This window comes from Ranitomeya variabilis, chromosome 1 (genome assembly GCF_051348905.1).
Source record: "Ranitomeya variabilis isolate aRanVar5 chromosome 1, aRanVar5.hap1, whole genome shotgun sequence".
Classification (NCBI taxonomy): domain Eukaryota; kingdom Metazoa; phylum Chordata; class Amphibia; order Anura; family Dendrobatidae; genus Ranitomeya; species Ranitomeya variabilis.
The window spans coordinates 488,073,949-488,093,949 of record NC_135232.1 but is presented as its reverse complement, the minus strand read 5'-3'; the positions used below and the strand labels follow the sequence as shown (position 1 = coordinate 488,093,949).

Sequence of the window (20,001 nt, the reverse complement as noted above, 5' to 3'; positions counted from 1 at the left end):
AGGGCCGCCGAGATCTCCGTCTGCACACGCGCCACCTCCAGCTGCCCACAGTTTCAGGAAGATGGCTGCAGGGAAACCAGCACTGCACTCCGCACTGCCTGCCGTCGGCACTGAGCCTTAGCATCGGCCACACCTCTGCCGCCCTCGGTTCCGCTGCTACACCACTGTCGCAACCCCCCGGTAAGCCTGTGTTCGGACTATAAGACGCACCCCCCATTTTCCTCCCAAATTTTTTGGGGAACAAGTGCATGTAGTGAAATATGTATAGGTATATATGTGTGACTAGCAATAATTTAACGTCTGTCCGGAGGCTGCAGGTCTCACGGGGTCACAGTATATGCTATCCTGAGCAAGCAGTCTACTGTCTCCAATCTCGCCAGGGGGCCTTGCTGGGAACCAGGAAAGGGAAACATTTCACACCTTCTAGCTCTTTTGAAGAGAGATGTCAATTACAGCCTGACACTATCTATATGTGAGAAACTAGGCAAAGAGTGTTCAGAGGAAAATATTATATTCATTGGGGGGGCGGCCGTGGTCCAATCAAAAACAAGCAATTATAATATTAACCTGAGAGGCTGTTCTAGAAATCTGACCTCCAAGTAAACTCTATAAATTAGGCTTGTACGCATAAAAAGTTGTTCACAGATTGAGGGCAGCAAAGCTGATGTGTTCCATTCCATATTCGTCCCCCCCTCAAGGATCAGAAAGCAGACTACAAAGTTAGGTATTTCTGTAAGCTTTCTCCTGTTTATTTTTATAACTGTTTTGCATATTTGTATGTCTTTATTACCCTATTTTTATACTTTTTTCTTATTGTAAGCACTGTACCTTTTTGTATTAAAGCATAAAACTTCAACAAGTTGAACCTTGCATGTTCTAAAGAATCCATAGCCTTAAACTGTGTGAGTCTTATGATTAGCAGACAGTAGTAGTAATATTTCCGGTACTCATCGTCCATGTGTTCGGTGAGTGGTGACAGTGTGTATGAGCGGGTGTGTGGCCTGGATCGGTGACTGATGATTACTGGACATGTAAGCATAATTTGGAACACCCGACTAAGGCCATCGCCTTTCTGTTGGATAGATGATAACTTGTTGATCCGTGGCAGACTGCTGGGACACTTGCTGATCTACATAAAGGGTCAGTGAAGCATGCTTGCTCTATCCCTACTCTATAGGAATCCTGGAGATGGCAGAATGCTCTACTTTGCTATCTCGTAGTCTCGTAGAGAATGAATAGAGCATTGGTGCGCAGGCTTGACAGCTGCTTCGTTCAGATGCTGCTTTGCAGAGCCAAGGTTTCATGATCATGGGTGGCCTAGCAATCTGCCTCACACTGATCAGCAAGTTATCAAACTATCCTATAGTGGAGGGATACCTTAGCAATGCTTATAGAGTGTCCATCAAAAATAAGCAAATATTGTAATATATCTTATAAGAGAAATTTGCTTCTTTCTTCTCAACTGATCTTTCCCTCTCAATTCATGGATAAAATCTGTATTCAGTTAAGACAAACTTTCACATTGAGATAGGAGTTGACAGTTGGTACCGATAAGTTCCTATGAGAAGCAGGGAGAAGCTATAGGAAGACAAACATTCTGCTGTAATTTACCTGAACTGACCGTTACATCTGTCCATAAACCTTTGTATGTACCAACTGCCCTCTCATCTCAGTATCGGGAAAGTCTGCATTCACCGCAGACAGATTTTAAAGAGACTCTTTCTCCAGACTTTAGCTGCATAATCTGTGAGTTGCATAATGTAGGAGCACATTCCCTGATTCCAGCAGTATGTCACTTTCTGCGCTAACTGCTATAGTTTTGATAAAATCATTTATATCAGCAGGAGATTATCACTAATGGACTAGTAAACCTGCTGCCATGTAGTCCTCTATATTCATGAGCTCTGCATAACCCAGAGCCCACCACAGACTGCTTTCTGCCTATGCACAGTTTACACAGAAAGCTGCCAATCAATGGTGTTAGTGGGGTATACAGAGCTCAGCATTTAGAGAACTGTTAGATCTGCAGCAGATAAAATAGTGACTTTATGAAAACTGCATCAAGCAGCCCAGTAGGTGATATATCACTGGAATCTGGGCCTCTGCCACTACTCAGATGGGGTAGCAAAACCCTGGTGACAGATGCCCTTTAATTGTGGATTGATAATTTTGAAAATGAAAGATCAGTCCAGTAGGAGAAAGAAGATTTCTCTGAGATACCGTATATTACAAAGTTTGTTATTTTCACGTATGTTATTGATTTATGACATAAGAATGAAAGTGATGTTCACTCTTTTAAAGAGTTTGTAAGTTTGGACCCTGTGCCTGTATTATGTAGGGACACCACCCTTCCCTCTACTATAGTCTCTGGACTGTGGACTATTCTGTAGCGCTAATCTCCCGCAGTGCTGTAAAAAGTGATTGAACCTTTCCACATGTAGAAACTGAGGGAACAGCAGGTAGGAGGAGACTTGTGGCCAGAATTTCACAAGGTCCGGACAGCACTTTACCATTATGTGACTCAGCTGCATAGTTGTAACGGTTACCGCCATCTGAGCTCCCCGGATGTCCTGCTCCGATAGACGGAGCCTGGCGGCATTCTTCCAGAACAGCCAATATAACATCCTGTAATTAAAACGTTTTACGAGATATATAAAGCATACAGTTTACTAAGCCACTCGCCTTTTATGTAGACCTAGAATGCTGTAAAATGTCATTGAGGAGCTTTCATGTCTGAATGTTTTGGGGGTTTTTTTTTCCCATTTTTCCCCTCCCTTTTTTCTAACAACTTTTTTTCAATTTCCAACCACTTGTTTTGTTTTTAGTTTTTGTTATGTTTTTTTTTTGTGAGGCAAGGTGTAGGTTTAATTGACACCATTAATTTTCCCATGTGATGTACTAGAAAAAAAAAGTCCCAGTGCAAGGAATTGATAAAAATAACCCTGTTCCGCCATGGGTTTTTGGGTTTTGTTCTTACAGTACACGTTTTGTGGGGAAAAAAAAAAATCAGGCATCCAGTGCTGCAGAGTTTGTAAGCCAAACCTCCAACTCCTCAATTTCCCCTGACTCCGACCCCACAGCACTGGTCACTACTGAGCATGTACATACCCCGACCCACAGCACTGGTCACTACTGAGCATGTACATACCCCGACCCACAGCACTGGTCACTACTGAGCATGTACATACCCTGACCCCACAGCACTGGTCACTACTGAGCCTGTACTTACCCCGACCCCACAGCACTGCCTCACTACTGAGCATGTACATACCCCGACCCCACAGCACTGATCACTACTGAGCATGCACATACCCCGACCCCCCCCCCCCCCCCGCACTGCCTCACTACTGAGCATGTACATATCCCAACCCCACAGCACTGCCTCACTACTGAGCCTGTACATACACCGACCCTGCAGCACTGCCTCACTACTGAGGATGTACATACCCCGACCCACAGCACTGGTCACTACTGAGCATGTACATACCCTGACCCCACAGCACTGGTCACTACTGAGCCTGTACTTACCCCGACCCCACAGCACTGATCACTACTGAGCATGCACATACCCCGACCCCCCCCCCCCGCACTGCCTCACTACTGAGCATGTACATACCCCAACCCCACAGCACTGCCTCACTACTGAGCCTGTACATACACCGACCCTGCAGCACTGCCTCACTACTGAGCATGTACATACCCCGACCCCACAGCACTGCCTCACTAATGAGCCTGTACATACACCGACCCCACAGCACTGCCTCACTACTGAGCATGTACATACCCTGACCGCACAGCACTGCCTCACTACTGAGCCTGTACATACCCCCGACCCCACAGCACTGTCTCACTACTGAGCATGTACATACCCCGACCCCACAGCACTGCCTCACTACTGAGCATGTACATACCCCGACCCCACAGCACTGCCTCACTACTGAGCATGTACATACCCTGACTCCACAGCACTGCCTCACTACTGAGCATGTACATACCCCAACCCCACAGCACTGCCTCACTACTGAGCCTGTACATACACCGACCCTGCAGCACTGCCTCACTACTGAGCATGTACATACCCCTACCCCACAGCACTGCCTCACTAATGAGCCTGTACATACACCGACCCCACAGTACTGCCTCACTACTGAGCATGTACATACCCTGACCGCACAGCACTGCCTCACTACTGAGCCTGTACATACCCCCGACCCCACAGCACTGTCTCACTACTGAGCATGTACATACCCCGACCCCACAGCACTGCCTCACTACTGAGCATGTACATACCCCGACCCCACAGCACTGCCTCACTACTGAGCATGTACATACCCCAACCCCACAGCACTGCCTCACTACTGAGCATGTACATACCCCAACCCCACAGCACTGCCTCACTACTGAGCATGTACATACCCCAACCCCACAGCACTGCCTCACTACTGAGCATGTACATACCCCGACCCCACAGCACTGCCTCACTACTGAGCATGTACATACCCCGACCCCACAGCACTGCCTCACTACTGAGCCTGTACATACCCCGACCCCACAGCACTGCCTCACTACTGAGCCTGTACATACCCCGACCCCACAGCACTGCCTCACTACTGAGCCTGTACATACCCCAACCCCACAGCACTGCCTCACTACTGAGCATGTACATACCCCAACCCCACAGCACTGCCTCACTACTGAGCATGTACATACCCCGACCCCACAGCACTGCCTCACTACTGAGCATGTACATACCCCGACCCCACAGCACTGCCTCACTACTGAGCATGTACATACCCCGACCCCACAGCACTGCCTCACTACTGAGCATGTACATACCCCAACCCCACAGCACTGCCTCACTACTGAGCATGTACATACCCCAACCCCACAGCACTGCCTCACTACTGAGCATGTACATACCCCAACCCCACAGCACTGCCTCACTACTGAGCATGTACATACCCCAACCCCACAGCACTGCCTCACTACTGAGCATGTACATACCCCGACCCCACAGCACTGCCTCACTACTGAGCATGTACATACCCCGACCCCACAGCACTGCCTCACTACTGAGCCTGTACATACCCCGACCCCACAGCACTGCCTCACTACTGAGCCTGTACATACCCCGACCCCACAGCACTGCCTCACTACTGAGCCTGTACATACCCCGACCCCACAGCACTGCCTCACTACTGAGCCTGTTCATACACCGACCCCACAGCACTGGTCACTACTGAGCCTGTACATAAAGTGTAGCACAGATTCATCTCCTCTAAACGCCGAGACCAGGAACAGAACGGACATGTATAGGACATTTCATAGCTTTCCCAAATTTTTTTGAAAACATTTACAGCACATACTGCACTGTACTACTGTACCCAATGTATTATATATTTTATGAGTCCGAGTCAGTCCATTTTATACCAACTCCACCAAAATGGACACAGACTCCATGACTCCGACTTCACAGCACTACATGCAGCATCGCTCTCCAGGTCGAGTGGATTACAAAAAATGAAACTATATATTTTTTGGGGGGGGGCGGAGGGGGTTGTTTGTTTGCTTTATTTAGTAAAAACATTTCAGGCTCACGGGTTTATTTTGGCAGTTTCTGAGACCCATAATGTTTCATTTTTCAGTCAATGGAGCTTGGTTTTTTAGTTTTTTGTATGGCAAACTAACAGTTTTATGATTTTGGCATACATAAGATACTTTGATCAATTCTTAATGCATTATTTGATGGAGTTGTATGGCCATGTTAAATATACCATATTTTTTGGATTATAAGATTTTTTTTTTTTTTCCCCAAAATTTGGGAGGAAAATTAGTGTGTTTTATAATCCAAAGGCAGCTCACTGGGATGGGGGCTGCTGCGGTGGAGCATTGTCACATGAGCCAGGATCGCTGCTTCTTGAGGCCGGCGGTAGGAGTTGGGCGATGCTGCGAGGCCCAGGCTGGATCCTGGCGCTGCAAGGCTTCGTGCCCTGGGCTCTCCTAAGGTGTTGATGCTGAGCGGAGTCCTCCTTCTCATTGATTTCCTTTCTGTGGGCTTCGGGAAAATGGCTGCGAGAGGCGGCCGGCCGTAAAGTAAAAGCAGAGCACAGCGGTGACGTCACCGCTGTGCTGTGCTTTATGGCGGGCCGGCGCTCACAGTCAGTGCGGGAAGCAGACGGCCAGGGACCTGACGGACATCAGAAGGTGAGTATGTACTGTTTTTTTTTTACATTTACAATGGTAACCAGGGTAAATATCGGGTTACGAAGCGCGGCCCTGCGCTTAGTAACCTGATATTTACCCTGGTTACCATTGTAAAACATTGCTGGCATCATTGCTTTTGCTGTCAAACACGACGATACACGGCGATCTGACGACCAAATAAAGTTCTGGACTTTCAGCAACGACCAGCGATATCACAGCAGGATCCAGATCGCTGCTGCGTGTCAAACACAACGATATCGCTAGCCAGGACGCTGCAACGTCACGGATCGCTATCGTTATCGTTGCAAAGTCGTTTAGTGTGAAGGTACCTTTAGTAATGGAAAGGAGTCAGCTGGACACCCTCCTTACTAAGCTGATAAGTCAACACAAACACACTCATTGTCCCCAGTCTATGTAGGAGTGTTAACAGAAACAGGGCTGTAACCAGACAGCAACTGTTAAGGTACCATCACATTTAGCGACGCTGCAGCGATATCGACAATGATGCCGATCGCTGCAGCGTCGCTGTGTGGTCACTGGAGAGCTGTCACACAGACAGCTCTCCAGCGACCAACGATGCCGAAGTCCCCGGGTAACCAGGGTAAACATCAGGTTACTAAGCGCAGGGCCGCGCTTAGTAACCCGATGTTTACCCTGGTTGCCAGTGTAAATGTAAAAAAAAAAAACACTACATACTTACATTCCGGTGTCTGCCGCGTTCCCCTTCGTTCTGCTTCCCTGCACTGTAAGCGCCGGCCCTAAAGCAGAGCGGTGACGTCACCGCTGTGCTTTGCTTTACGGCCGGCCGGCGCTGACACAGTGCAGGGAAGCAGAACGCCAGGGGACGCGACAGACATCGGAATGTAAGTATGTAGTGTTTGTTTTTTTACATTTACACTGGTAACCAGGGTAAATATCGGGTTACTAAGCGCGGCCCTGCGCTTAGTAACCCGATGTTTACCCTGGTTACCAGTGAAGACATCGCTGAATCAGTGTCACACACGCCGATGCAGCGATGTCTGCGGGAGATCCAGCGACGAAATAAGGTGCTGGCCTTCTAGCTCCGACCAACGATATCACAGCATCCTGATCGCTACTGCGTGTCAAACACAACGATATCGCTATCCAGGACGCTGCAACGTCACGGATCGCTAGCGATATCGTTGTTAAGTTGTTCAGTGTGAAGGTACCTTTATAGTGATGGGCAGTTTTTTGGTGATCCGGCTCTCATGGCTCCGCTCACCAAAAAGAGCCGGCTCTTTCGGCTCACAAAACGGCTCTTTTTTGGATCCTAAATGGATCCCTATTGACTATCTGTTCAGGCGTCCGAAACTCCGCCCACGTACCGCAGAAACTCCACCCACTTCTTAGAGCAAATTAAATTGAAGAGTGGGCGGGGTTATGCTCAGGTGGGCGGAGTTACACATGCCGAAGCCCAGGATTTTACGCCCAGTGAGAGCCATTCAGGAATTTTAGTGGCTCTCACTGGCGTGCCGGCTCCCATTGTTCACAGCAGGGAGCCGGCTCTTTGTGTCGGCTCGTTCACGAACGACACATCACTAAACTGTTAATTTTAAAGAAAAAAAATTACGTGGGCTCCCTCATAATTTTAATAACCAGCAGAGGGAAAGCTGAGGGCTGATAATATTCTGGGAAGGAGCCAACAGCCATAAAGGTTCCCAGGCTATTAATATCAGCTCACTGTTTGCTTAGCCTTTACTGGCTAGTTTACAGAGGGACCCCAGAAAAAAATTGACATAGAGTCCCCCTATAAAATATAACCAGCAAAGGCTAGGCAGACAGCTGCAGGCTGATGTTAATAACCTAGTAAGGGGCCATAGATATTGGCCCCTCACAGACTAAAAACATCAGCTCTATATAATGCGCCAATTCCAGCACTTAGCCTCACTCTTCTCACTTGCGGTGGCAAGTGGGGTTCATATTTGTGGGGTTGATGTAACCTTTGTATTGTCAGGTGACATAAAGCCCACAGGTTAGTAATGGAGAGGCATCTATAAAACATCTATCCATTAGTAACCCCATAGTGATATTGTATAAAAACAGACACCCAGAATAAAGTCCTTTATTTGAAATAATGACAGACTCCTTTAATAATCTTAATTGAACCATACTCACCGAACGCCTAATCCACCAACGCCAACATCTCCTGCAACAAAAATAAAATAATAAACCACAATATTCCTCACCTTTCCGCAGAGAAGATAATCCATAATGTCCCACGACGATCCTGATCACTTTGAGAGCAGTCACATCAATGATGTGACTGCTCTCAAAGACAGCCGGCAATACACTGACGGGAGGTAATCTCTCCCGCAGTGTATCACTGTGATGCCATGAGAGACTTCACCGGAGTTCATCAGCTCCGGTGATCTCCCTTACGGCACCGTTGCGTAGGAAAGTTCTCACGCAGCGTGCCGTAAGTGAGAGCACCGGAGCTGATGAACTCCGGTGAACTTTCACGGCAGCACAGTGATACATTGTGGGAGAGATACCCTCCTTTCAGTGTATCGCCGGGTAGAGCGGTCACATCTCGTGATGTGACTGTTCTTACACGTGAGATTGCCATGGGACACGGATTACGTGGACTACGGCGGAAAGGTGAGTCACATGTTGGTTTATTACATTACTAGCTGAAGAGCCCGGTGTTGCCTGGGCATAGTAAATATCTGTGGTTAGTTATAGCACCTCACTTCTCTCATTTTCCCATCACGCCTCTCATTTTCCCACTCACTCCTGTCATTCCCCCCCTAACACTTGTCATTTCGACCTCACATCTGTCATTTTCCGATCACTCCACTATTTTCCCTCACTCCTCTCATTTTGCACTTACACCTTTTCATTTTCACCTCACACCTCTCATTTTCCCCTAAGTATATACATGTTTGTAATCTCCCTTATATATAGTATACACCTGTATGTCATCTCCTGTATAAACCTGTATGTCATCTCCTGTATATAGTATATACCTGTATGTCATCTCCTCCTGTATATAGTATATACCTGTATATCATCTCTTCTGTATATAGTACCGTATTTTTCCGACTATAAGACGCACTTTTTTTCCTCCAAATTTGGGAGGAAAGTGTGGGTGCGTCTTATAGTACGGATATAGCATGTGGGGAGGGGGGCAGCAGCGAGTGGGATCGCACTGTTATCACACTTCAGGATGTCCCCGCTGCCCGGAATCAGCTGCTGTGGAAACCACATGGCCCCGCTGATTAAGTGCAGTGAATATTTATTAGCGGCTCCCCGCCCACCGATCAGCTGAGCGGTGAGCTGGGAGCAGCAAATGAATACTGCACTTAAGCAGCGACACACAGTTTCCCCAGCACTGATTCCGGGGAGAATCTGTGTGTCCGGGGGAGGAGGAGGCAGCAGCAGGGGCCAGGAGATCGCTGCATACCTGCCTGTGCTGGACGCTGAGCTGTCTGTGGTGCACAGGGAGGACCTGTGTGATGTCAGAAGTGGGCGGGCTGGAGCATCACATGGCAGCTCAGAGCCCTCCCTCTTCTGACATCATCATAGGTCCTTCGGACTCCCACCTAGAATCTGCAGCTTCCTCTTATGTCCTGCGCTGTGGAAAGGCAACAACAACAGGGAGGGCTCTGTGTGTGTGCAGCCATGGGATGCTCCAGCTTTTACCTCACCACAGTGGCTGGCTGCCACAATTAAGAGGTCAGTCTTTACAAAACACAATAAAGCACTCTGCCACTCCTTTGGTGAACTATAACTCCCAGCATGTCATAGGATCTGCAGGACATGCTGGGAGTTATAGTTCTCCCATGGGATTTTAAAGCTGCACTCCAGTGTTATTTTGCAGTGCTGGAGTGGTGCTTTCACTATAAGCCCTGTGCACCCATTCTTAGGGCTCATTTCCACATGCGAGGCACACGTCCGTATCTCGCATGTGGAAACCAAGCTGTGGAGCCGGCACTCCAGAGCGGAGCATGCGGCCGCATAGGAACACATGGAGCTGCACAGCTCCGTTCCAAAGTGCCGGCGCCAGAGCTTAGTTTCCACATGCGAGATACGGACGTGTGCCTCGCATGTGGAAATGAGCCCTTATACTCACCCTCCAGCGTCTTCATATCGTACTTCACAGACACCACACTGGTCCCGCAGCTTCCAACATAATAACATACTATTATATATAATAACACCACATATAATAGTATGTTATTTATGTTATTAAATATTTTACCACATTTTTTTTGCTTCAAATATTTTTTTCCCTATTTTCCACCTCTAAAACCTGGGTGCGCCTTATAGTCCAGTGCGTCCTATAGTCCGAAAAATACGGTATATACCTGTATATCATCTCCTCCTATATATAGTATATACCTGTATGTCATCTCCCCTGTATATAGTATATACCTGATGCATGTCATCTCCTCCTGTATATACCTATGTGTCATCTCCTCTTTTATATAGTATATACCTGTATGTAATTTCCTCCTGTATATAGTATATACGTGTGTCATCTCCTCCTGTATATAGTATATACCTGTATGTCATCTCCTCCTATATATAGTATATACCTGTATGTCCTCTCCTCCTGTATATAGTATATACCTGTAAGTCATCTCCTCCTGTATATAGTATATACGTGTGTCATTTGCTCCTGTATATAGTATATACCTGTGTCATCTCCCCTGTATATAGTATGTACCTGTATGTCATCTCCTCCTGTATATAGTATATATCTGTGTGTCATCTGCTCCTGTATATATTATATACCTGTGTGTCATCTGCTCCTGTATATAGTATATACCTGTGTGTCATCTCCTGCTGTATATAGTATATATCTGTGTGTCATCTCCTGTATTAGACCTCGTTCACACGTTATTTGGTCAGTATTTTTACCTCAGTATTTGTAAGCTAAATTGGCAGCCTGATAAATCCCCAGCCAACAGGAATCCCCTCCTGGCAGTATATATTAGCTCACACATACACATAATAGACTGGTCATGTGACTGACAGTATTTCCTATATGGTACATTTGTTGCTCTCGTAGTTTGTCTGCTTATTAATCAGATTTTTATTTTTGAAGGATAATACCAGACTTGTGTGTGTTTTAGGGCGAGTTTCTTGTGTCAAGTGTGAGATGAGTTTTGTGTGGCGACATGCATGTAGCGACTTTTGTGAGATGAGTTTTGTGTAGCGACGTGTGTAGCAACTTGTGTGTAGATTTGCATGTGACAGGTTAGTGTAGCAAGTTGTGTGCAGCAAGTTTTGCGCATGGTGAGTTTTGCGCGTGGCGAGTTTTATGTGTGGTGCGTTTTGAGTAGGTGCAAGTTTTTTGTGAGGCAACTTTTACATGTGTTGCAACTTTTCTGCATGTGGCAATTTTTCTACATGTGCAACTTTTGCGTGTGGCGAGTTTTCCATGAGGTAAGTTTTGCACGTGTGGTGAGTTTTGCGTGAGCCTAGTTTTGCATGTGGCGATGTTTTGCGTGTGGCGAGTTTTGAGCGGCGACTTTTGTGTTTCCACTTTTATGTGGCGAGGTTGGTGTATGTGTGGTGAAATGTGTGCTGAGGGTCGTATATGTGTTCAAGCACGTGGTAGTGTGTGGCGCATTTTGTGTGTGTGTTCATATCTCCGTGTGTGGTGAGTATCCCAGGTCGGGGCCCCACCTTAGCAACTGTACAGTATATACTCTTTGGCGCCATCGCTCTCACTCTAAGTCCCCCTTGTTCACATCTGGCAGCTGTCAATTTGCCTCCAACACTTTTCCTTTCACTTTTTCCCCATTATGTAGATAGGGGCAAAATTGTTTGGTGAATTGGAACGCGTGGGGATAAAATTGTCAATCCCGGACACACACACACACAGCGTTATATATTAGATTTCTAGGAGACGAGGGGGTTGGGTGTTAAGGTGATATAATGTTTTTTTATTTTTACTTGAATATGTATGTAATTTTGTTTTTGTTTAGTTTTTTTTTTATAACTGTGAGCACAGGCGCTGGCAGGAGAGACTATGGCTCCCATCAGCGGCACCTGTTATCAGTGACAGCAGACCTAGCCCGATGGGAGCAGTAGTCTCATCGGCCCACGCCTGCAGGTCACAGCTGTGACATCTACCAGCATGATCCCACAGCGCTGTGACCGACAGTACCTTGGTAGCGTTAGCGCGGGTGACGGTCACAGATGCGGGGTCACGCTGCCATCTGACAGCATGGTCCAGCAGCGCTCTGACGTACTGTCTTACTGGTGGTTGCCTTACCGCCGATGATAACCACCGCGCCGGTGTTTCCCACGCTGTCACACACATGACAGCGTGAGAAACACCATAGGAAGTCGGTAAAACGCAAAACAAAGACTCAGCAAATCGTCAAACATTTTTATACCTGCGTTTTTGATGCGGATTTGACTGATTCAATTGAAGTCAATGGGTGCAGAAATGCTGCAGAAGCACACAAAGAACTGACATGCTGCAGAAAAAACGCACTGCAAATACGCACGGAAATTTACTGATCATGTGCACAACACTCAGGATTGTCATTGAATTACCTTGCATAAAGATTCCACTGCGTTTTTTGGCCCATTTCCGCTCGGAGAAAACGCATCAAAAACGCACTGTGTGCACATCAGACGCTCCACCATTATATTTAAAATATTTTTTGTTTGTTTTTAGCTCCCCAAAATTTGTGGGTGCGTTTTATGGTTCAATGTGTTTTATAGTCTGCAAAATCCAGCATTTCTTGCTTTTAAATTTTTTTTCTGTCTGTTGCTGTACAGGTTAATTTTTGTATTTTGATTAGATTTTTACAGGTGTAATACCAAATATGTTTTTTTTCTATTTATGCAGGAGAATGGGATAATTTAAATTTTAATATTTTGATTCCTTCTAAAATAGAAATATGTAAGTTTTCTTGTGGAAGGTGAACTGCGATAATTTGTTTTATATACTACTATAACTAAAATCACCGTCTACTATGACTGGCTTCACCGTAGTACTAACATGGCAGGCAGTTTGGATGTGTTATGACCATATGGGAACGGAGAGGTAAGTCTGAAAATGTAGCAAGACGTATAATACATTAATTTATGTACAAGTGTTGATAATTTATGTGCCCACATAGTTGTACATTGGATTGCTTCTTGAATCGAGCTGCATGGCTGCAATTTCCTCCAAGGACTTGGTCATCTTTGAGCAGTTATCTTAAATGCATTTCTTTTCTGTGTTTTAGGTATCGGAGGAGGAGTGGTCCATCACAATGAGCTTATACATGGCAGCTCCTTTTGTGCTGGTGAGCTGGGCCATATCATGGTGTCATTTGATGGCCCAGACTGTATGTGTGGCAGCCATGGTTGTATAGAAGCATATGCGTCAGGAATCGCCTTGCAGAGAGAGGCAAAGAAACTTCATGATGGTATGTGACCTTCTTCCTGCTGATTGCATGTTTACCACTAGGTGGCACTGCGAATCTGCCTTTCCTCTATAGTTGTACTGCATTGTAACCTACTGTCCTAAAACATGGATATTTCAGACAACTTACACTCATCAGGTTTTCACAGTTCATCAAGAATTAACTTTATTTTAATGTATTATATTATGATGTTTAATACCCTGTTTTCTTTCTTATCCAGAGGATCTCCTATTAGTAGAAGATATGTCTTTGAAGAATGATGAGTGTGTTACCGCTGTCCATCTTATCCAAGCAGCTAAACTGGGGAACTCTAAAGCAAGCAGTATTTTAAAGACAGGTATGAACTAATCTACAAGGATTGTTTTGCTTGTATTTCCTTGCTTAGCTCAGTATTGCATTACTATACATACATACAAGTTGTACTGGTTAGTAGAAGAGTAACGGAAGGTCAGCTCACCTGCAGGATAATGATACCAATTGCACGGAGACTTGTACTGCAAGAACCAGAAGAAAGCGAGATTCCAGCAAAACACTTATTGCAACATATTAAAATCCATGTAGAAAGAATCCTTCCGCCATCATAGAAAAAAGCATGCGCATTGCAGACACCGTCCTTGGTCATAGCCTTATTGATGTAGGGCAAAGACTAAAGGTACCGTCACACTAAGCGACGCTGCAGCGATAGCGACAGCGATGCCGATCGCTGCAGCGTCGCTGTTTGGTCGCTGGAGAGCTGTCACACAGACCGCTCTCCAGCGACCAACGATGCCGAGGCCCCCGGGTAACCAGGGTAAACATCGGGTTGCTAAGCGCAGGGCCGCGCTTAGTAACCCGATGTTTACCCTGGTTACCAGCATAAAAGTTAAAAAAACAAACAGCACATACTCACCAGCGCGTCCCCCAGCCTCTGCTTCCTGACGCTGACTGAGCTCCGGCCCTAACAGCACAGCGGTGACGTCACCGCTGTGCTTTCACTTTCAGTTTAGGGCCGGCGATCAGTAGAGTCAGGAAGCAGAGGCTGGGGGACGCGCAGGTGAGCATGTACTGTTTGTTTTTTTAACTTTTACGCTGGTAACCAGGGTAAACATCGGGTTACTAAGCGCGGCCCTGCGCTTAGTAACCCGATGTTTACCCTGGTTACCAGTGTAAAATATCGCTGGTATGGTTGCTTTTGCTGTCAAACACGGCGATACACGGCGACCTAGCGACCAAATAATGTGCAGACCTTCTAGCAGCGACCAGCAATTTCACAGCGGGATTCTGATCGCTGCTGCGTGTCAAATTCAGCGATATCGCTCCCTAGGACGCTGCAACGTCACAGATCGCTGGCGATGTTGCTTAGTGTGACGGTACCTTAAGGATGGTGTCTGAAATGCGTATGGTGGTGGAAGGATTCGATCCACATTTTAATGTGTTACAATAAGTGTTTTTAAAGGGAACCTGTCAGCAGGATTGTGCACAGTAACCTACAGACAGTGTCAGTTCGGCACCGTTATACTGATTACAGTAATACCTGGGGTGATGAAATCCGTCTTGTTTTTGTTGTTTAATCTTTATTTTCAGTTTTTACGTTAATGATATGCTCATGCTCCTGGGCACATCTCTGAGGGGGTCTTCATGTGGTGCTCTTAATGAATAATATATATATTATTCATTATGTAAACTAGGGGGCAGGTCACTGAGGAATCAGTGACCTGTCAGAAGGGTTTTTTTTAAAGGGGTCAGTATCTGACACTGTCTGTGGGTTACTGTGCACAGTCCTGCTGACAGGTTCCCTTTAACGGATTCTTTCTCTGAAATCTCACTCTCTTCTGGATCTTGCATTATTGATTTAACGTCTAGCTTAAAGGGGTTGTCCCGGCATAAGTATTTGATGACCTATCCGTGGTCAGTAGCAGAACGGTGGGAGCCAGACACCCGGTGCCCCACCAATCAGATGCTAATTTGCTCCTGCTGGCAGGTACTGCAGTGCAGTTCCTACTTTTTTCCTGCAAGGTTTGTCAGCGCCGCTGCACTTTGTACATAGTTGCGCTCAGCAGCTCCGTTCATAGTGTTTACATCTGGCCGTTGCCGCAGCAAAACACTGTGCCCTCACCAATCTGCTTTTGAAGACTTCTCGTGAAGGGAGGTCATCATTACCTATGCCAAGAAAACCCCTTTAGTAGTCTTGTCCAGGTGTTTTATTAGTCCATGTAGACATTTTAGATCTCTGTCACTTTCTTTGAGCTCAGGATCACTACCATACAGTGACTCTTGCTGTAGTCCACCTAATCTATCAATGGAATTAAACTTCTTCTGGTGAAGGTGGACCTCCGGTGACCAGCTGACTGCAGGCTTTAATAAAAAGATGACCACTTTAAAAATGTATATTTCAGTATTGTTAAGCAATCCTGTTAATTTTTATTTTATTTTTTGTATTCTAACAGCTGGAACAGCCCTTGGCATTGGGATTGTGAACATCCTGCACACCATCAACCCATCATTGGTGATACTTTCTGGTGTTTTAGCAAACCAGTATGTAAATGCAGTGAAAGAAGTGATACGCCAACGAGGCTTGGCCTCCGTCCAGGATGTCAATGTCGTGGTGTCAAACTTATCTGACCCTGCGCTTCTAGGAGCAGCGAGTATGGTGCTAGACTATACCACACGTAGGACATATTAGGCCATCAGTGGACTATGTGATTGTAACAATTACACTGCTGTGCCAAGACTACAAGGCCACATGTTTGTACCTAAGAGAAGCTGGCGTATTTTTAAATACCACTTTTTTTCTGAAATGGTTCAGTCCAATATTTGTTACTATTTTACATGTACATTACCAAAGCTTGCTAATGATTGTTTAGAAGAAAACAAAAGTTTTGACTCCACCGTTAAGCAAAGATTCAGCCTTTGCACATAGAAGAATTCGGTGGCTTCGGTTGAATTGAGTTCCAGTCCATATACTTTAGGGCATTTGAAAATTACCACATATAAATATTAATGACACAGTGTTATCTCTCAAAAACAGCCCCACTCTTGTTCATGACTTTGTCTGGTATTGCATCTGTCTCATTCACTCATGTATAGGGCTGAGCTAAAATATAGTGATGCTGTTTCTGGAGGGAAAAAACCTTATAATAATCTCTAGATTATATTTTGCAATGTAAATGTTTTGGTGGTTTTTTTTTTATAGAATATAAAATTTTCTGAACATTTGACAGAATCAAAATGGGTTTCGGTGGGCAATAATCAAGCTTTTTGTGTTTTGCTGTATAATGTTGTCATCTAGCAAGGGTTTTTTCCTAAACACAATCCGCAGCTGAAAGATATTCTTCATTATTACAAGTCCACATTGCACGTCGTGTTTGACTTGAATGCTGGAAGAAGTAATTCCATTTTTTTTTCAAGTAAGATGTGTTATTTTTACTTATCTTTCAGGTCATTGCTGTGGGTGTAATGCCTTGTGACTCTACCAGCATATTTGCAGAGTGTTTGGGAAAAATCCATTTACAATCATTGTGGAATCTTCCCTGCTAGGATCAGCACCAGTTACAGACTGGTAAACTGACCTAAACGTTCATCTATTAGTAGGCCATCTCAAAAGAACATGTTGAAATATACCAATTTTAGCTCAAGGACTGGAATAACACTTAAAAACTGTATTTTGGAAAATCAACTTTTTCTGTTTATTTTGTAATTTTGTGTAATTGGTGCCCAAGGTTCATTATATTTAATGTACAAATGTTTATTAGTGTACTAATATATTTAAAGGGTAGCTCTACTTTCTCAGATGCTTCAGTGGGGGACACGGGAACCATGGGTTGTATGCTGCTACCTGGAGCCTGACACATAGAATACATCTTAGAAAAAAAAACTACTCCTCCCCAACAGCCTACTCCTGGCCAGCCGACACCCAGTTTAGGATAGTGTCACGTTGGAGGCAGACCTGGGCCTGTTTGAGGCCTGCCTTGTCCTTAAATTGAGTCCAGAAACTCCTGTTCTACATTGCAGATTCCCCAGAGCACTACGTATAGCATCCAAAGAGGCCTTTCCCACCGTTCTGCTCTTCTACCCGATTTCTTAGTCATTTAGCAGGACTGTTGGGTCTGCAGTTTAGAAGACTTTAGGCCTTTCCGAGTAGGGTGATCTGACTAGGATTAAGGAACAAGGGCCTTAGACATCATGTTTTTACCATTTCTGTTAGAATGTCTCTTTTCCATACGTTAAGACGTATGAGAAGTGCTCCTATGATGTTATCCTCCTTTTAAATTTTTGCAGGCCAATCCTGAGCCAAGGTTGACTTCCATGGGCCAGGTTCCTGCCTTGTCCAGCAGATGTTGACTTGTAGGCCATAGGTCAGGATTGCCTGCCTGGGCAGGGCGAACTTGTGGCCACCATTTTGGCTTCCCTGAATCTGTGGGGTGGGGGCTAATACAGGTGGAACCTTAATCTAGTATTGGATGCCCTTCAGTCTTCTTCTTTCGTGCCAGTCAGAGATGTCTGTCCATTTCGGTTTGTCGTCAGGATGATTTTTTTTCCCTCATGGCGACCCCTTCCATTAGGCTAGGTTCTGAGTGGTGGATCTCACCTGTCCCTTTCCTGCTCTGAGACAGCTGTCATTCTGCATCTTTTTTTTCCTTTGCGTTTTCTCCACATTCCACCTTTAACAATGAGATTGCTCTCCTTCATTTAGGGATTTTGCCTCTCATCTCCCTGAGTGGTTTTTATACAATCTAACGTAGTCAGAGCTATGCAGCTCTACTTGTCTCGCATAGCTTTGTTCGGATGTTTTGCTGGTTATGCCCGGTATGCTCTTGCAGAGGTCGGACCGCTTCTAGGGTGACCACTGTTTGCTTCTTTCGAACTGCCAATGCGGAACATTGGACTTAGTTTGGGCGTCACATCTCCTTTTGTGTTACAGAAGCCTCCTAGGTTATACACCTTCAGGCATATTCTTCTATTACATAGAGATGCTACTTAGTCTTCAGTCCACATCTTTGCAGAGTTCTTATCTTTGCATCTATCGATGTAAGTCTTAGCAGGGGGGTACTGCAAGTGACAGTTGCTAGGGTAGTAATGAGAAATTGCTATTTTTCTTTCTGCAGTATTCGTTTTCCCACCCCAGGGTCTGCATTAGGAAATAGGACAGCTGATGCTTTGTGTGTCTGAGAAATTAAGATTTTTGGTACACGCTGTAAAATCTTTCTCTTAGCCTTCATTAGGGGACACCACACTGTCCCTTGTTTGGGGAGGTCATGGTTTTTGCTTATCTTGTTGCTTCTCACAAATTGAATAGCTGTGTCGACTTGCCAGGTGTAGACTGTTGGCGTGGAGTCAGCTTTTTTTCTAAGGCTAGGTTCACATTGCGTTAACAGCAGCCCGTTCAACACCTGCGTTATGCCGCGGTGTAACGTAGTCCGTCTAACAGACGCCACAGATGCAGTGTGAACCCAGCCTAAGATGTATTCTTAAGAGTCAGCCTCCAGGTGGTAGCATACGAGCCATGGTTCCTGTATACCCCAGCTAAGGATACAAGATATGTCGAGTACCAAAAATCTTCATTTTTTTACAATAAATTTTATTTTCTATTCTCCAGTGCCTCTAAACTTTGGAAATTGTCTCCATTCTACGGTTACGTCTGCAGTCTTATGCCGACCTATGTGTAGGGGACATATAACCTGTACAGGGTCTGTTGGAATGAACCAGTGGTGACAAAGGTGTGGTCCCTTGCACATTACATTGCTAACCCTTCTGGGGGTTGATAAATCAGGCCTTTTGCTTTTTTAGTATTGTATATAAGTACAATATGCATTATTATTTAATTACCAAATAGGAACATGGTGGCTTTAATTTTTGCCACATTCCAGCTGCTTTGTAGATTTTTCTTTTATTTTTGGTGACTAGGTGCAAGATTTGTTGTAAAATGTAGCACATTCTACCAAGACGTTAGTGTAGTAATGACTGGGACGGTACATTTGAGTTTCCATATTTAATGTAACGTTATCGCCTGTTCATTCCTCTTTCTCTTTTGTGGTACTGTATGGCATCTCCATGTGATAGCTATTATTTTGTAGATATTTATTGTTCTTGTAAAACCTTGATTATTTTATAGCGCAACATGACAATAAAGAAACCAAATGGGACTTCTGTGTGTGGTGTTTAATTTCATGTGATGCAGTTAGTGTTGGATTTTCCTTTGTGATCCATTTTTAACCCCTTACTGCTGCATTTTTCGAATTTGACATGTCACTTTTTTGTGCGCAGAGCTTTTTGACACCTTTTAATCATCCCAGTGTTTAAACAGGGATGATGTGGGGATATGACCTATTTTGCTATTCAGTACATCAAACAAAAAAGTACCAGACTTGTGACACACATTTCTAGCACAAGGTGAGCCAATTCATAGGTGCTATAAGCAGAGAAT

The 20,001-nt window shown here is 45.2% G+C and overlaps 1 protein-coding gene across 2 annotated transcripts in view; it reads left to right on the top strand.

Moving 5' to 3' along the window:
* Nucleotides 1-19,720, top strand: part of GNE (glucosamine (UDP-N-acetyl)-2-epimerase/N-acetylmannosamine kinase) — a 129,011-nt gene extending 109,291 nt beyond the window's left edge. For both annotated transcript variants that reach the window (XM_077251844.1, XM_077251852.1), the window contains exons 10-12: nt 13,419-13,601; nt 13,819-13,935; nt 16,025-19,720. In XM_077251844.1, coding sequence (XP_077107959.1) covers nt 13,419-13,601; nt 13,819-13,935; nt 16,025-16,260 — 536 coding nt within the window. In that variant the 3' untranslated portion in view covers nt 16,261-19,720. The remainder of the gene's footprint in view (nt 1-13,418; nt 13,602-13,818; nt 13,936-16,024) is intronic.
* The last annotated feature ends 281 nt before the right edge of the window (nt 19,721-20,001 follow it).